This window comes from Calypte anna, chromosome 2 (assembly GCF_003957555.1).
Source record: "Calypte anna isolate BGI_N300 chromosome 2, bCalAnn1_v1.p, whole genome shotgun sequence".
NCBI classification, from domain to species: Eukaryota; Metazoa; Chordata; class Aves; order Apodiformes; family Trochilidae; genus Calypte; species Calypte anna.
In genome coordinates, this window is record NC_044245.1 from 61,622,995 (window position 1) to 61,639,442 (window position 16,448).

General features: G+C 41.4%; 2 protein-coding genes across 6 annotated transcripts in view; one reads left to right on the forward strand and one right to left on the reverse strand.

Annotated features, from left to right (window-relative positions):
- Positions 1-4,211, reverse strand: part of KDM1B (lysine demethylase 1B) — a 27,767-nt gene extending 23,556 nt beyond the window's left edge. Inside the window, exons 1-4 of one of the 3 annotated variants that reach the window (XM_030444496.1) lie at positions 4,067-4,211; positions 3,844-3,910; positions 1,190-1,292; positions 192-316 (exon numbers count right to left, since the gene is read on the reverse strand). In XM_030444496.1, coding sequence (XP_030300356.1) covers positions 192-316; positions 1,190-1,279 — 215 coding nt within the window. In that variant the 5' untranslated portion in view covers positions 1,280-1,292; positions 3,844-3,910; positions 4,067-4,211. Of the gene's footprint in view, positions 1-191; positions 317-1,189; positions 1,293-3,605; positions 3,911-4,066 lie in introns of all 3 variants that reach the window. The other 2 variants (XM_030444497.1, XM_030444498.1) reach the window with 2 other exon arrangements.
- TPMT (thiopurine S-methyltransferase) lies at positions 4,087-14,926 on the forward strand. Of its 3 annotated transcripts, none has more exons than XM_030444499.1 (9): positions 4,087-4,284; positions 4,817-4,978; positions 5,770-5,862; positions 6,930-7,062; positions 7,534-7,586; positions 12,160-12,234; positions 12,988-13,073; positions 14,025-14,069; positions 14,791-14,926. In XM_030444499.1, the coding sequence occupies exons 2-9, from the start codon at positions 4,839-4,841 to the stop codon at positions 14,904-14,906; spliced, it is 741 nt and encodes a 246-aa protein (XP_030300359.1). In that variant the 5' UTR covers positions 4,087-4,284; positions 4,817-4,838; the 3' UTR covers positions 14,907-14,926. The 3 variants fall into 3 exon arrangements, with proteins under 3 accessions (XP_030300359.1, XP_008495370.1, XP_030300360.1); XM_008497148.2 differs by having other exon boundaries at positions 4,089-4,244; XM_030444500.1 differs by lacking the exon at positions 4,087-4,284 and having other exon boundaries at positions 4,855-4,944.
- Positions 14,927-16,448: the final 1,522 nt, after the last annotated feature.

Genomic DNA, 16,448 nt, shown 5'->3' on the forward strand with positions numbered 1-16,448 from the left:
GCACAGTAGAAATTTATCTTCAATGGGAATAACTTGTGACACTTTCCTGGCACCTTAAGACTCGTATTACTACAACTTTTGATTCTCCCTGTATTGTTAGAAACTAAAGAGATTTTTCAGAATACAGTTAGGGTCCTAAACTTCAGCTTCAATTGAATGTCCATGGAAAATGTAAATAAAAAGAAACGAACCTTTCAGCTGCACTGGCAAAGCAAACAGGACATGTTGCAGTGCATCCAGCTTTTTCACACTTCCTGTATTTCTTCTCTGATGCTTCATCATCATCATCTGCTGCTTCAGCTGGTTTCTTCTTCACCTAATAAAGAATAACTGAAATCTGACCAGAAATGACACAAATGCATCTTCTACCAAATGACATTCATGCAGTTTTGCAGGTTGTGGGTAGCATCAAATGGTTAAAATGGTACTAATGAATTTTTTTTTTATCTATTGTGAAATAGTTGCAGCATGAAACAGCTGTGAAAGTAGGTCAGTATTTCTAAAAAGAAAAAACAACAAAACAGAAAAACCCCAACCAAACAAATACTTCCCCCAGAAGAGAAATAAAAAAGCAAACAGACAAAACCCACAAACAAAAAAACCCACCAAACCAAAACCAGTAAGACTGGAATATCATTTAAAGCTAAAAATGTCTTGCCTTACTCTAAATGATGCCATTGAAGAAATTATAAGCAAAGCTTCCAGTTTAAATCATATTTTAAGCTCCATCACATGCTAATGAGTCAAGCCTCATGCGCTCATTCTATTCTCCTTCAGAAAATCTCTTCTTCACTTACTTAGTAATATTAATTAGTGGAAATCTTAGCTGTGCCTCAAATAAGATATTAGGGTAGGCTTGGGGTTTTTTTGGACTCCAGATACAAAGCTATATATCAAACGCCTCTTCTGGGCATCAAAGGTCCTGTTGTTTTAGGCCTCCATCTGGATGTGCAGACAGCTTTGTCTGGCTGTACAGAAATCGGTATTTACAAGTTATATTCAACACTTTTTGAATATTGTTCACAAATGAAACAGTTTGCCTACTTTTAGGCAGTTTCTCCCTCTCTCTGGATAAGTACTCTAAGTCCTAACTTATCCATAGCAAAGCCCAATTTCTTTATAAATGTCAACAGAAAATAAAAAAATACCAGAGTGCAAAACAGAGGTGGTTTAAAATTATTATAAATACCTGTCTTCCAGAACTTCTCAGAGGAAGGTTGTCTGGAGACTGGTCTGAAGAACATGCCTTTTTTTTTGTTCGTACCCTTCCAGTTGACATTGTACTACTAGATCTGGAAAAATAAAATAAAATTTTAAAAAAATTTTTAAAAGTTAGGGAGTAGTTATAAATTGCTTGACTTTGCAGAGCTGTCTAACCACCTGGGGAGCACAGCCACTCACAGTATTACTTCTGTCAGAGTCACCTAGGTAAGAATCTGCTTGACAATTCAAGAGAAAAATTAGAGTGAAGCATTACAGGAAAGTTTAAAATAAACTAAATTCAGAGTTAAGATTAGATCCTTGAGTACATCTTGACAGGATTTGTTCCAGATCAGCATATCCTGGATTTCAATAATCTGATTTGCATTACGTGAAGACCTGGATAGGAATTTGGGTTGGCCAAGTAAATTGTCATCAGCTCATAATGCAAGCATTGAAATACCACTTTGAGCAGTGCTCGTCCTGCTAACTACTGATTTATTGGTGGCAAGAAATTTGCACTGTAAAGCACTTTTCCAAACAGCATACAGAAGAGATGTGCAATGCAAGGTAAACAACCAGTCCCAAGACTTTACACACCCTCCTATAAAAGTACATCAGAATTTTAAGTCTAAACTGTAATTGCAATGTAATTATAGATGATCAGAATATTAAAAACTTTGTTGGTAAGCATACTATAGGAGAAAATAAAAGGTTTAGAGAGCTCTACAGGTGTCTTTGACTACACTGGTGGGAACACGGAAAAGGCCACAGTTTATCATCCAAACTAGAAAGTGTGGAGTGTGAGAGAGTATGCCACAGAAACATGAAAGCATATTTAAAATGGTATTATCAAAGGGATGCTTTTCAGAGAGAATAAAACACCAATAAAGAGCCTGGAGGAAGAATTAAATCTAAATGTGCTCTACCACATAGAGAAAGGAAGTGGAAATGAAACCCTTATACTTCAGCACTGCATCATGAATGTTATCGTGTTGTAGTAGGGTTTGTAATTATATGTATTTTTAAATATACTTGAGACTTCTCAATTCTCTCTGTTCCAGACTGCATCTTCCTTGTTGAAGCTGACAGTGATGGACATAGTAGCAGTAGTTTCATTCCAGAATTCTGCTAGAGGTAGAGGTAACACAGAGAGAATGGGATATCTTTACAAATTTTCAAATGAAACTGATGCAAATCAAGTAAAGTGGTGCTTCATTCTCCTCTCATGACAAAAGAAAGTTATTTGGGAGGGGAGGAGAAGTTGCATGAAGATATCCACATAAGTGGAAAATTAGTTCAGATATCACCATGCAAAAATAACTATTTTTTATACAATCCCCCAGTTATAAATTATTAGAGGGAGGAAGAATAAAAATAAGTCAGTCAATCCTTATTATCTAGAAATAACTCAAAACAAATCATCACTGCACCTTACCACTGTACAGGGGTGGATGAGGTTGGAGTATAGAGAAAGGAAAACCAACCCATTTCATTTACATGAGATTTCCCTTGAACTGCTGTGTAACGCCCCAGGAAATGGTGGCTTTTTTCCTCCAGAGCCTTCCTTCTGGATTGGATACAACAGTATCTCTCTGTATCACTCTACAGTCCTACATACATTGCCTTTACAGTCAGAGACTATGGATTACCTTAGTGCTCAGCAAGGCATGAGGCAACTCATTTTAGTGACTGCCAGGTGCTGACAGTCTGTTGCAAGGCCCTTTATCCAAGCAGGTAAAAGGACTTGCAACTGTTCCATTGCATATATAGGGTTAGAAAAAGAAAAGGCGGCAGTCACTGAGAATTATGGTTAAGATGTTTAAGATTCAGAGAGGTCCCCTGGTTTGAAAGGCAGAGAAACACAAACAGGTTCACTACAGAAAAGTGAAAGAGGGAGGTGAAGAGGAAAAAAAAAAAAAAAAAAGGATCAGCTTATACATATAACTGTAAGCAAAGCTATGGCGTCCAGGTGTATGCCTCTTGATCCCCATTTCAGCTCCCAAAACAACCCAAAAAAACCTCCTAGATTTTTAAAGAACAAGTAAACCTTGCTTACTTCACTAAGCTTTACCTGAGTTTGTAAACCATAAACATCATTTTACCGGCTGAGAAAATAGGCCCATTAAAAGCAGAGAGGTGCCATAATACCCTATGACATTCTACAACATTTCACCCATGGGGAACGTGTGGCCTATACGGGAAAGCTTTGTGGAGTTCACCTGTACCGCTGCCAGCAAGTCTGTCTTCGGGGGCGGCTGTGGAAGGAAGGAGGTAAAAGGAGGGGGGGGAAGGGGGTGCAAGAAATGGCACATATACAGCGACACAGAGAGGAAAAGAGAGCAAGCAGCCCGGTCAACAAGGGGTGGTAGGACTACGGAGCGCGCAACTCCTTTAAAACTCACCCCCGAGTAAGAAGTCGCCGGCTCCCGGCTGACCGCAGCTGACAGCCCGCGGCCGCCCCCGCCCCCCCCCGGGGCCAGCGCTCAGCAGCGCCCGGGCCACGGCTGCCACAGCTGGCGACAGGCAGAGTCCATAAGGGGTGTCCCCGAAGGAGGGGTGTCCCTGGAGGGGATGTCAGCGGAGAAGAGGGAGGTCCCCAGGGGTGCCGGCCGGCAGCGGGGGGAGGCGCCTGGCACTCACCTCGGGGCCGGGTCACTCGAGGGACGGAGACCACATTCACGCGTGTCCGCGCCGCCTCCTGCTAGAGCTATAGCGGCGGAGAAAAGGGAGGAGAAGGGGGAAGGAAAGAAGAAGAGAGGAGGTGAGGACGGGGGGGCGGTGCTCGCACCTGCCCTGACGCCGGGGCATGGGGGCAAGAGGCCCCCCCGGCGGGCGCTGCAGCCGAAGGAAGGGAGTCACTCACCACCGCCACTGCCGCCGCCATCCCCGCCACCATCCTCCTCCTCCCCGGTGCCGTGCACCCTCAGCCCGCCTCCTGCTGCCGCCGCTTCCGCTCTCCGCGGTGCGTAGCGAGGGGGAGGGCGGAGAGGCACCGCCCCGGCCCTGCAGCCCCCGCGGGTCCCACCGCAGCCTCCGCGCAGGTACCCTCCGCCTCCCGGACAGGGGGTCGTAAGGAGTGAGGTGTGGAGGGCGGGGGGGGCTGAGAGGGGACCCTCCTTCACTGCTAGAGGCTTTTGCTCTTCCCCCGCCCACCGGTTTCACATGAGAGAGGGGGCAGTGTCGGTATCTGCCTGATACTCACCGGCCCCGGCTTGAGCCCGCGTCTCCCCAGCGCTGCCCTCCGCTCCTCCTCTCCCCTCTTACCCCAGGGGGCAATGGGGCCAGGCAGCCTCTGGGTGGCTTCCAGATGTGTCCAAGCCGGGAGGTCACCGGCCTTTCCCTAATGCTTAACAGGGCGCGTTTGAGCAGGCTTCACTCCGGGAAAAAAAAAAAAAAAAAAATAGTCTATCAGAAGCCACTGACAGCCAGGGCATGGGCTGTCGTGATCAGTACAGCTACATTTAGATAGTCCCCAAAACATAATCTCTTAACCTGTACTAAGTTTTTATTAGAGTCAACGAAGCAAGAGCCAGTTCTAAACTTCGTTAGGTGAGGGTAATTTCTCTCTCTCAATCTCTTTTTTTTTTTTTTTTTTTTTTTTTTTTTCCCACAGCTACTGTCACTCCCTGGGGACGATGGAGCTCTCAGCAGAGGCATCCGGGGTCCTGGAAGGTTCTGATATTGGGTCACAGAAAGACAGAGTGGTGACTGAAGCGGAGTGGCTGCAAAAATGGGAAATGGGTAACATTGGGTTTCACAAGGAACAAGGGCATCCGTACGTGATGTTACTCTTTTGCCTAAGTGGTTTAAAGAAATGCTGTGAGATGAATAACTTGACTTATTCAAAGAACCCCTAATGGAGTAGAAAGTGGAGCTTTATTAGAAGAAAATTATTTAACACAGGCAAAGCTTGAAATTTAAATACACATACTTTTGTGACCTGCATTGGTCAAAGAAGGGCAGAGAAGAGTACAGATTTAAATTAATTTAGAACTTACTCTTGAATCAGGTTTTACATTATAAAGCTTTGATAGCTTGGATAAAAGTCTTAAATTTTCCAGTGCAGAAGCTCTTCACTTCTGTTCATAATTTATGAAGTGGGCCTAAAACCATATGCAGATGGCATGGGAGAAAATGCTGTGAAGTAGAAGACGGGGACATAGGAAAGCAAACCTGATTATATTGTCTTTCCACCAATGAAAGTTACATTTAATACCTGTTGAGTGATTAGATTGATACAGAAGTTTAATAATTGCTCTACTTAAACTGTCTGTTTTGGCCCCCTTAGAAGTGTGTTATTTTGTTTGTTTACTTGAAAAGACAAACAGAAAACAGAACAAAAAATGTGTTTGTTTCTAGCAGAAATTTCAATTTACTTTCTAAGTAAATGGAAGATGAATGTTTTTCTTTTATGTTTTTATTTTTAATGGTATGAAGCAGGTTGAACCAAGAATCTGTGTTCCATCATGGAGTTTGTATGATATGTTGCATAATGTCTGGCATTTGGCCTTTAATGTGCCAGCACTGATACTCTTAGTGCTAAATAAAATGTGTCTTATTCTGCAGGCTCCTCCGGAAGTATTTGGATGTTCTTTTAAATGGCAGAAGTGGACTAAGGATATTTTTCCCACTTTGCGGTAAAGCAGTAGAGATGAAATGGTAAAGCACAGATTATATGATCAAAAATCTTATTTGATGTGGAAAAGGAGGGAGGTAGAGGGGGAATTCCCAACCTTATATTGGCCAATGGAAATGTGCTGCATCTCTGCTGGTAGGAAAGCAATGTCACTGGAGACTGAAGGGAGGAGGAACTTTGTTTTAAATTGCTGACGTTTTGTATAGTAGCATGAGGGGGATAGATAAGCACTAATCTAAAAGTCCTCCTGGCTGTCCACAGTTCACCTTGGGGAATGCTGAATTTGTGTCTAACAGAGTGACTGAAACTATGCCTTTACCACTGCTTCTTTTGGTGGCAATGCCAACTTAAATTGCCCCCAGTGTGGTCAGTTGTGCCAGGGCATGTTCTCAAGGGACTGTGTGGCATGTCACACTGGGAACTTAAATGATTTGGGATACATATGACTTCCACTTTTTAAATATTTATTATTTTACTTCTACTCTTTGGGGTGGGTTATATTTATAATTAGGAGCTGTATAAGCCAGTGTTTTTTCTTGAGGGGAGAAGGCAAATGAAAAGCCCCTGACTGAACTGCACCCTCAAGTGATCAAATTAGTCCCAGTTCCTGGGTTTTATCATCGTCATCACTTACTAGGCTGAGTGCAGGCTGTGATGCACGTTGCTGTTGTGCTGATGCATGTGCAGCAGTGAAGAGGTTACCCTGCCCTGCTGAGTTAAATATTTCTACCAAGCTGGATAGACACAGTGCCCCAGCTGCTGCAGAACAGATTTCTGGAAACTGAAATGGGCAGTTTGTCTGCAAAATCACCTGGGTTTCCATCAGGTTCATAGAAATAAATAAATAAAATGAGTGATCCATTGACCATATATGAAGCCTCTGAGTCCTGGTCAGCTGTATGTTGCATGGTGTTAATTTAAGCTCAGATCATGAAGGGGAAGCGTGTTCAGTACAATGTGAAACATGTGCCAGTGCATCCTATAACCAGGGTTTCCATAATTAATAAATGCTGTATGAGAGATAGACATTTGTTAACTGTCCAACCTGTGGGCCTCAGGTAAACTTGGGACCCCTCTCCTCTTTGTGCAGGTTGGCAGACATGGGGCACTACATCGTCGGTGTGGAAGTCAGCGAAAAAGCACTGAAGGAGTTTTTTGCAGAACACGGTGTGCCTTACCACGAGGAGCCAGTCCCAGAGATTTCAGGAGCAAAGAAGTTGCAGGTGCATTTCCTCTCATTGTGAACTGATCTGGTGTGGTTAGTCATGCAATGCAGGCATAACTGCACAAACAAGTCATCCTGCTTTTGTACCTCTCCCTTAGTGGTAATCATTTGCCTCTTCTGAAGAGGCCTGAAAGAGAGCTCTGACCTGTAATTCTGGTCTGAGAAGTTCTTTTGGGCTGATTACCATGGCCTTCTTTTCTTATGATGCTGAAGTACCTGAATGTAAAATTTTTTTTAAATTGTACAGATGCATGCCTTGGTAGACCAGAACCTTTCTTGAAGGGATCAGAGGTACTTTAGTAAATGAAAACTAAAATGTTTCTTACAGTTTTTCTCCTTTACAATTAAGAGTATATTTAAAAACAGCGTAGGTGTGTATTTTAAGGTATAAACTGTACTTACACACTAATTAAATGCATATTTAAAAATAATTTGCTAATAAGTATTCTTTCTTTGTTCTTTATTGTAGAGTACCTCTGGGAACATTTCTCTGTACTGCTGCAATATTTATGATCTGTCCAGGTAGGAATGCACTGTGTGTTTTACAATTCTCTATAATCAAACATGTATCAATACTTTCATAATACTATCATATTTTGCTTGAATCTTTCATGAAGAATTTAAACAAGTCCTCTCAAGAAAACTCTTATTAATCTGTGTGAGAAAGGTGAATAGCCAATCTCCATCAAAAACTAATTGTTGTTGACCATTAGATAAAGATGCCAACTAAACGTCTTTAAATGTGCTTCTTGTTCTAAGATGTCCTGTGGAAATTATAAAAAAAATGTTTACTTTACACTAAAAACAAGATTACATTTTTATGGATTCTATGAAGCAAAATCCTAGCACAATCCCTTGCAGAGTATCTTAGTAAAAGTAAAGCAAATATACCCAGAGGTGTCATCTTAGGCAGACTTCTTAGTTAGACTTTAGCTAAGTGCTAAATATATTTTGTCCCTAAGCTATTGATTAACATACGCATAGGTAAAGCTGTACACATTGATTTTATGTGTCCCATGCCTTATTTAATGTACTTTCTCAATGGACTTTGCATTACATCACTCCAGTGTATGTGGCTACATCAGATATTATCAAACACTGGCTCTGCAGGTGTCATGACAAACACAGCTGAACTTACTAATGTATTCTGAAGAATTTTTAGTGCTAAAATGTCTTTATTTCTTAGTTAAAAGACATAACAGAAAATACAAAATTCTTCAATACAATCTACAGTTCTGACTCCTGAAAATTTTTTCAACAAATTGGACTCTCTGGCATATTTATTTGCATCTGGCATATTTATTTGTCTGAAGAAATCTCCTAGTGGTGGTGGCAACAGGCATATTAAATCTGTCCTAAAATGTCCTCAGAGCAGTCCTGGGGCAGATGGAGATTGGAGAGGATGCAAACAAGCAGTGTCATTCTGCATTTGTAATGTATCTTGTAGGAAGCTGAAGGTGCACTGAGTCTGCACTATAGTTCCCTCCACTTGCCGCTCTTAATCAGAAGTACTTTTCCCTATATCATGAGGTTTTGGTGAAGTTTTGTATGTATGTTTGTTAGTTCTTTTCACAAACAACTGACAGGAACAAGGAGTCCATGGCTGTTCAATAAGAAGGAGGAGAACAAATCTTAATCTTTACTTGGATGGGCTATTCAGAACTAAAGCATATACAGGCATAATAGGTAGTTTAGGACACTAGAACATGGTGGTACTATATGATATGTGATTTTTTTTCCCCCTCCCACATTAATTGAAAGAAAAAAGAATATTCATTCCTAGACTCCAGAATCTTTTAGACAATAGGCTGCTGCTCAGACTTCTGCTGGTGCAGCTGAATCCAGTTCATATGAATAGTGTGTTTAAAACTCATTTTGCTAAGTGAGTTCCTCAGAACAGGTGTATATGAATGTGACTTTGTAGATACTGCCTGGCTTCTTCCCCACCTTTCCCCTGCAATGTAGCAACTTGCTGCATAGACCCCTATAAATCCTCCTTGCTATGAGCTGACAAGTTGCCCAGGGGTTGTTTAAACTTCTTGTCAGCAGTTTTTGAAAAATTCAGTGCAAAGTTTTGTAGCAAGTAGCATGGGGAAACCTGTAACTTCTGTCATAACATGGTGGAATAATACTTTGAAATAAACCAAAAATAGGTAACGAGTGACATTTTCAGTACATATTGCTGGGTCTAGTATATAGTTTGTTTTCCATTAAATAAATTAGCAGATGCATATTCTGAGTGCATGGTTCTTACAGGGTGCAGTAATGGTGAAAGCATGAACTACATTCCCTACAGCAGTCAGCAGACACCTGAGACTAGAAAAATGCACACACTCTTCTACTTTTTCTATGTACAGAAAATTTTATTAATTACCCAGTAATTATGGAAATTAGAATTATTTCCGTCTTGTTGAGGCTGGCCTGCTAACAAATCCTTTTAATCTCCATTAGCCTGGCGTTCATTAAAGAAGAACTGAAGTGTGCTCCTGACCTTTGTCAGAATGATAGGTTTCAAAGACTGTGCTAGTTAAAGAGTAACAGGAATTACTGTCTTTGTGGGAACTCTGGGACCCATCTGAAACAGTTACATAGTTCCATTACACAACCATTGTACCTATTACTACAAGTTTGGCTGCAAACCTTAAACAAAAAAAATTTCACTAACTGAAACTGCTAAACATCTGCAGAGATAAAAATTCACAACTTTGCTGCTTAAATCCAGTGACATTTCTGCAGGTACAAAAGTCTTTGCTTTGCATGTTAATTTTTCGTAGTTGTAGTATCAAGACTGTGATCTGTCACGCTACATACTATTTAAACACATGGCAGGAGATAATGTAGGGCTGAAACATTGGGAAACATTGGGATACAGGAATACACTGTATCACGGTACAGAGGTACACTTAGTGTTCCTTAAAAAAGGTAGACTCAAGAGGAGCATTTCCTAACACTTTACCTTCACCCTGGCTCCCCATCAGGATGAAAGACAGCTGTGTAACTTTTTTGACCTTTTCCTCATGCCTTGGTTCATATCAGAAGGAAACTGGATGTGCTGACAGGATGGCAACACCCAGACACTCAGGTTCTGAGATCTGGACAACCAGGAGACCAGGACTGGGGGAAGACCACAGCATGAGGCTGCCTGCAGCCTGCAACATCTGTAGGCCCTGGGGAAATCAGTGGGGAGTAAAAAACATTAAATGCCTGTATGGAGCCACTGCCACCATCCCAGATAGACAAGGCTAAAGTTGGGAAGAGGAAACAAGTGCAGAATACTTCAGGAGCTTGGCTAAAGTCATGCAGGCAAGGAGAAAAAGTTGCTGTGGTTTAGCCTCATCTGGCAACTAAACACCACACAGCCGCTTGCCCACTGCCCACACTGGTGGGATAGAGGGGACAGGCAGAGGGGTGTGAGTAAAAAACCTGTGAGTTGAAATAAAAACAGTTTAACAATTAAAAAGATTATATATATATATATATATATATATATATATAAGGAAGAACAATAAAAGCACACGAAAGAAAGGAGAGTAAACCCCAAGAAAGACAAGTGATGCAAATGAAAACAATTGCCCGACCATCAACTGAGAGATGCCCAGCCAGTCCCTGAGCAGCAGCCTCACCCCAGCCAACCTTGCCCCTGCTTTTTCAGGGAGCATGATTTCATATGGTTTGGAATCTCCCTTTGGTCAGCTGGGGTCAGCTGCCCCAATTGTGTCCTGTAGAGAAACAAGATAAACCAGGTGCCTCGAGTTGCCAAAGAGTGGGTGTGAGTCCACCTGTGCCTGGTTAGGACAGGCCCCCTATTACCAGGGGGCCAATAAAGGTGGGACACACACCTACAGAGAGCAGCTTACTCTTGTGTGAGGCAATGGAGAGACCAGCAGCTCCTCGGGCCTCAGGAGCAAGAAAGGCACTTCCAGCTAGAGTGTCCCCTCCCAACATCTTGTGAGCCTTCAACTTACAGACTGGTTGGGTGAGGAGCAGAAAAGGCACTGATGCTGTGTTACATTATTTAGCAGTAACTAAAATATCAGTGTGTTATTGATACTATATTTTGGCACAAATCCGAAGCATAGCCCTGTGCAAGCTACTGTGAAGAGATGTAACTTTACCCCAGCCAAAAGTAGTACAGAAGAGAGAGGTGATGTAATTGGACTCTGGCACTTTCCCAGTAGGCAGAAAGTTCTTGCACAATTCCCAATGCCGTTACTCTCACTAAGTAATATAATTTCAGACTTTCTTTTATATTATGCAATTATATAAGCTAGTAGGTTGTTACTAACTTACTCTCTGAACTCCCTGTTTTAATATTTACCAGAAACAAGGTTCTTCCTTCCTCCCAAATATCCTTAACTCTAGTGTCACCCTGACTGCACCCTGACCCTGACCCTTACCAGCCATTTATAAAGGCACTTTCCAATGGTCTTGGCCACTTGCAGGTTTTTGGGTGCTCACTGAAGCCATTTGCCAGCATATCCAGGAGCAAAAATGTCTGTGGTGGTGGTAGACTGAGGCAAGCAGGAGCATAACTTAACTTTTCAAATATTAAACAAATTGCAAGCTGAAGCTAACTGTCCTGAGCACATAGCTGGGAACTGAGGTGTTCAAAATTGCTGGGTGTGTTGAGTTCAATTATGCTAAAGCAACGAGACACCTTTCTTAACTCATGTTTGAAATAATGTGTGGACTTCAGCTCGTGGCCAAGATCAGTTGACGTTGAGTGTGTGTTACTGCTGTCTCAAGAGTCACAGCAGGGTATGATTGCCAGAATGCCAGACCTGTAACCTAAATGTGTTTAAGCTACTTTCCTTCCTCCCTGCTGTGTCTCAAGATCCCCTAAAATGGGGAAATGCTGAACAATTCCATCACTTCTTTGCTATCACAGCAGTGCCATGTACTGGGAGGGGGATGGGGATGGTTTTCCTTTGATGCCAGCTCATATTGGTTTGGCTTATGAAATTGCTGGACTGTAACAGAGAGGTAGTGGGAGAATACAGCTAGTTGGAGAATTCTTGTGACTTCACAGATGCATCTGAATAAAGGTGAGGGCGCCTGTTATTATTTTTAAGCCTTTTTCCTCATCTGCTCATAGCTCAATAGTTGACCAGTTTGATGGGGCGTGGGACAGAGGAGCTCTAGTAGCTGTGAATCCATGCGACAGACAACGGTGAGTAAATCTGCTTTGTTATTTCCTCTGATGTGCGCAGTGACATGTGTTTTTCCTCCTGCCAGTTGTCGATGAGTCCTCTTTCATTTAAAGGAGTTGCCTACATGAGTTCTACCCTACCACAAGCATTAGTAGCAGTTGCAGAGTGCTGTACTCTTGACTTGTGAACTTCCTTCAGGAAGCGGCCCTGCCTCTTGGTGGGAAAATATGTGGTTTGTTACAACCCAATAGAAGCAGAGCTGCAATTCTCATCTGATTTTTATTATTTCCTTTTTAGCCCATCTGCTTCTCCTCTCTTTGTTCTTTTTCCCCCTCCCTTCTCTTTAGTCCAGCTTTTTGTTCTTGCCTATAGACAACCCAAATGTAGTTTGACTTTGCCCCCAGGATTTTTTAAATTAGATACATCATCTTGAATTCACAAGAATTTTTAAAGATCAGTAGTGTATTGTGTACTGTATTCTAAACTGTGGTATGTGAATACTAGATTTTGTCTCTTAGCTTTCAAATTGCTATGTAAAAAAAAAAAAAAAAAACCAAAAGAAAAAAATCCACAACTTTTTTATGAATTGTGAAAGGTGACTTTTATTTGAGATGTTACATGAAATTCAAACTAAACTTTGCTTAGTTTCTGTGCAGTTCAATTCAAGTTGTCCCTGCAGGGAAGTATATTACCTCTTCTTTTAAATGCTTTGAATGCTATGCTTGAATATTTGTAGAGTTTCAAAATAATAAAGTAGAACTTTCTTCTTCTAGCTATGTCAATTTGATGATCACCCTAATGAAGAAAAATTCTTCTTATCTCCTTGCTACAGTTTCATATGATCCAAACAAACACAAAGGTGAGAACTTTGTATTATTTGTGTTTTGATTTTGCATGCTGTAATACAGATTGTATGCAGAGGTTGTAGATACTAATATATATTCCCTATCTGTTCTGCCAGGAGAGCTTTGTCAGCTGATCACACCAATACAATTGTGCGCTAAAAATCTTAGATGCTGACCAAGTTGGAGACTAAATTTGCTTTCTGTCTTGCATCCAGACATGCTAAGTGGAGGACAGATGTGGTACATTAAGAAAGAAATAAAAGGGGAAGTGTGGATTAAATACTTAAAGTAAAATCCTGTCTAGCCTGGGGAGCTTTAAGCATTCTCACAAATACTGGCTTTACCCTGATTACCCAATACTTGCAACCCAACATGTTGCCCAACTTGATCCTCTTTCCTGGTCTGAATATGCATGGAAGAGACGAAGCTCTGTAAAATCATTAAGTATTTTTCCCTCTTATACATACTATTACACAGCAAATCTGAGGTCTTTAATTTTTTTTTAATTAATTGTTAGCTCTTAAAACAGATTTCTTGCTGCTTTGGGGCTCTTCAGCTGGGGGGAGGGATGGAAATTTAGGGGAAAAAAAGGGGAAAAAAGAAGGGGGGAAAAAAGGTTACTTAATTGCTAACTCTAACTTTATTCAGCCCTTAGCTTTAATTATGCCATGGCAGTATAAAGAGATTGTAGCACATAGTACACCAAGGTGGTTGTATCCTTGGCATATTAGTAACTTCTGATACTGTAGCTGTCCTAGCTGCAGCCTGGAGGTGTTTGGTGACCCACCATGGTGCCACTATTTATTGGATGTGGTATTTTCAGGTTCCTGCAGGTGATGTGACACACTGGGGCCTGATTGTGGGCCAGATGCTGTGAGTGATAGGGCAGGCTCTTCTGATGAGGTGTAAATGTTTGTCTCCTTCCTGTGTCTTCTCTCAGCTTAGCTTCATCCATTTTCTTTCAGGCCCACCATTTTATGTTCCTGAATCTGAAATTAAAAGCTTGTTTGGTAAGTAGTATTTCATCTAACCCTTAGGAATTTTTTCCAAAAGACAGAAACACATGCTTATATGTTTTTACCTTGTCCTGTGGCAAGGGATAATTTGTTTCATATCTAAGGGACAGAGTAATGGAAAAATAATGGGGAAAATAACTAATATAAATACCAAATTTAGCCACAGAGATTTTGATGTCAAGACAAATTCTCAGCTCTTCCAAAGGTATGAAGAAAGCTCAAGAGATTAATACTGTCTCTTTCCTCCCCTTAGCATCTTTCCATTCTCCCAGGATTCATACTGCACTTAGTGCTCTTGTAGCTGCAGTCTGAGCCTTTAAATGCCAGTTCTACAGTCTCTGCTGTATTTCTGCAGCCAAAAATGAAAAATAACACACCATGCAAAGAAAATCCTACATCTACAACTTAAATCCATCAAAATAATGAAATTCAGAATTATTATGGGAATTTAATCTTAAAAGTTCTTCATTATATGCTTTGATATGGCACTTCTTTTAAATTTAGAACATTCTGAGACACTTGTAGTGTCTGTGCCCAGTCATTGGCATGGACAGTTGACTCCCAATGCAAAAGAGGTGGATAAATTTCCATCTGTGCATTTTTTTCCATTGCATCAGGAAACCTGTGGATAAGATTTTAAAATTTTTCTTCCTGAGACCTTGCATTTTCCAGTGACTAATTATTTATTAATTTGTTGCTCTTTCTACCTTTTCAGGCAACCACTGTGAAATTAAGTGTCTTGAAAAAGTTGATGACTTCTCAGACAGACACAGACAATGGGGACTAGATTATTTTTTGGAGGTGCTGTATATACTAAAGTTTTTAGGTTGATTAAAATGAATTTAAATAACTTACCTCCTATCTTGTTTTTGGTTTTATCTCACCTTTTTAAAATGAGACAGATTTTGGGGCACTCCTAAAGCAGGCTCCATCGTACAGAAAAATACCTGTGGAATATTTTTGTCCATTTTGTTTACGAAATTAACTATTCTACAGATTGACCTTCAGCATCCTGAGATGTGCATAACTTTTTATTAAACTCCCTGCATAAACAATTTTAAAGGTGTATCTTTTTCTTCCTTATCACTTTAAATCATCAGATCTGGGGAAAAGAAATGTTCCTGCTCCTTTTTGGCTGTTGCCAGTCAATGCTGTCTGCCCAACACGCCACAGGTCAGCCTTATCAGCCAGGAGCCAGAGGAGCAATGGCAGGTGCCCTTCAAGTACTTTTTCCTGTGATGCTGGCCTTGCACCAGACTGGACAGCTGGGTGAGAGAGGAGGGAATCTGGCACAGTCTGCTTCTCTCCATCCCCATTAGTGGTGATTACAAGTCAAGTGGTGAGCTGGTAGTGAGCTCTCAAGAAGGCTTGGCACCAGCTGCCAAGGGGGAACCATCATCAAGCCAGAAAGAGGAGACAAGCAAACCAGATGGCAGTAAAGGAGAGAATACAGGCATAAAATGTCATTTCAGGTGCCAGTGAATGTGCTGCTCCCTCCTTCAAGAGCACACAGACATGGACATGGAAACCAGCACAGGGTTTGTAGGGTGAGAGGATTCAAAGAAAGCCTGCAGAGCTGCTGTATGAGCATCTGAACACAAACTTTCCTTTGCAGGTCTTCTATCATTCCTGTATGGATACTACTTCAGTTTTTAAAAATTACAAAATTTGGGGCTCTCAAAGCAGTTTCTTGCTCTGGCCTTCTCCCCTTGGCAGCTTATTTTACAAAACCCTGGAAAGATACGATTGCAGCGCAGGGTACTTTAATTCACCAAGAACAGAAGTAAAAGTCAGTAGGCTTTTTAAAGTGTTGTAGTCCTAGAGCTGCAAGGGAGTCTGATGGTCTTAGCAGAACAGTCCCCAAGCTGCAGCTTGTTGTGAGTCTTGATAATGCTTGTAGCTACTGGTGCTTAAAGGCTAGGCTGACAGAGAAAAGAAAGGATGTAGTGTGCTAGTGTAAGCTGGGAGATGGAATTTTTGTATGTTTTCACTTCTGGTCAATATTGCAGCTACCAGGTTAAAGCATCTTTCTCTTCATCCAGAAGTTTTTTTAAGATGCAGTGTGGGAACTGCTGAAGTTTATTTCAGACTTAATAACTGTGAAAGGCCATGTGCTTAGCACAAGGCTGCTGCATAGAATCATAGAATTGGCTGGGTTGGAAGGGACCTCAGAGATCATCGAGTCCAACCCTTGAACCACCATTGCGGTTGCTAGACTATGGCACTGAGTGCCACATCCAGTCTCTTTTTAAATATCTCCAGGGATGGAGAATCCACTACTTCCCTGGGCAGCCCATTCCAATGCCTGATCACTCTCTCCATAAAGAAATTCTTTCTAATATCCAACCTAAACTTCCCCTGACACAACTTAAG

Excerpts from the sequence above, each read along its gene's own strand:
- TPMT (XM_030444499.1), top strand. The coding sequence starts at position 4,839 with ATGGAGCTCTCAGCAGAGGCATCCGGGGTCCTGGAAGGTTCTGATATT. Across the intron at positions 4,979-5,769 it reads CACAAGGAACAAGGGCATCC|GCTCCTCCGGAAGTATTTGG; the intron begins GTACGTGATGTT and ends CTTATTCTGCAG. Across the intron at positions 14,070-14,790 it reads TGAAATTAAAAGCTTGTTTG|GCAACCACTGTGAAATTAAG; the intron begins GTAAGTAGTATT and ends CTACCTTTTCAG.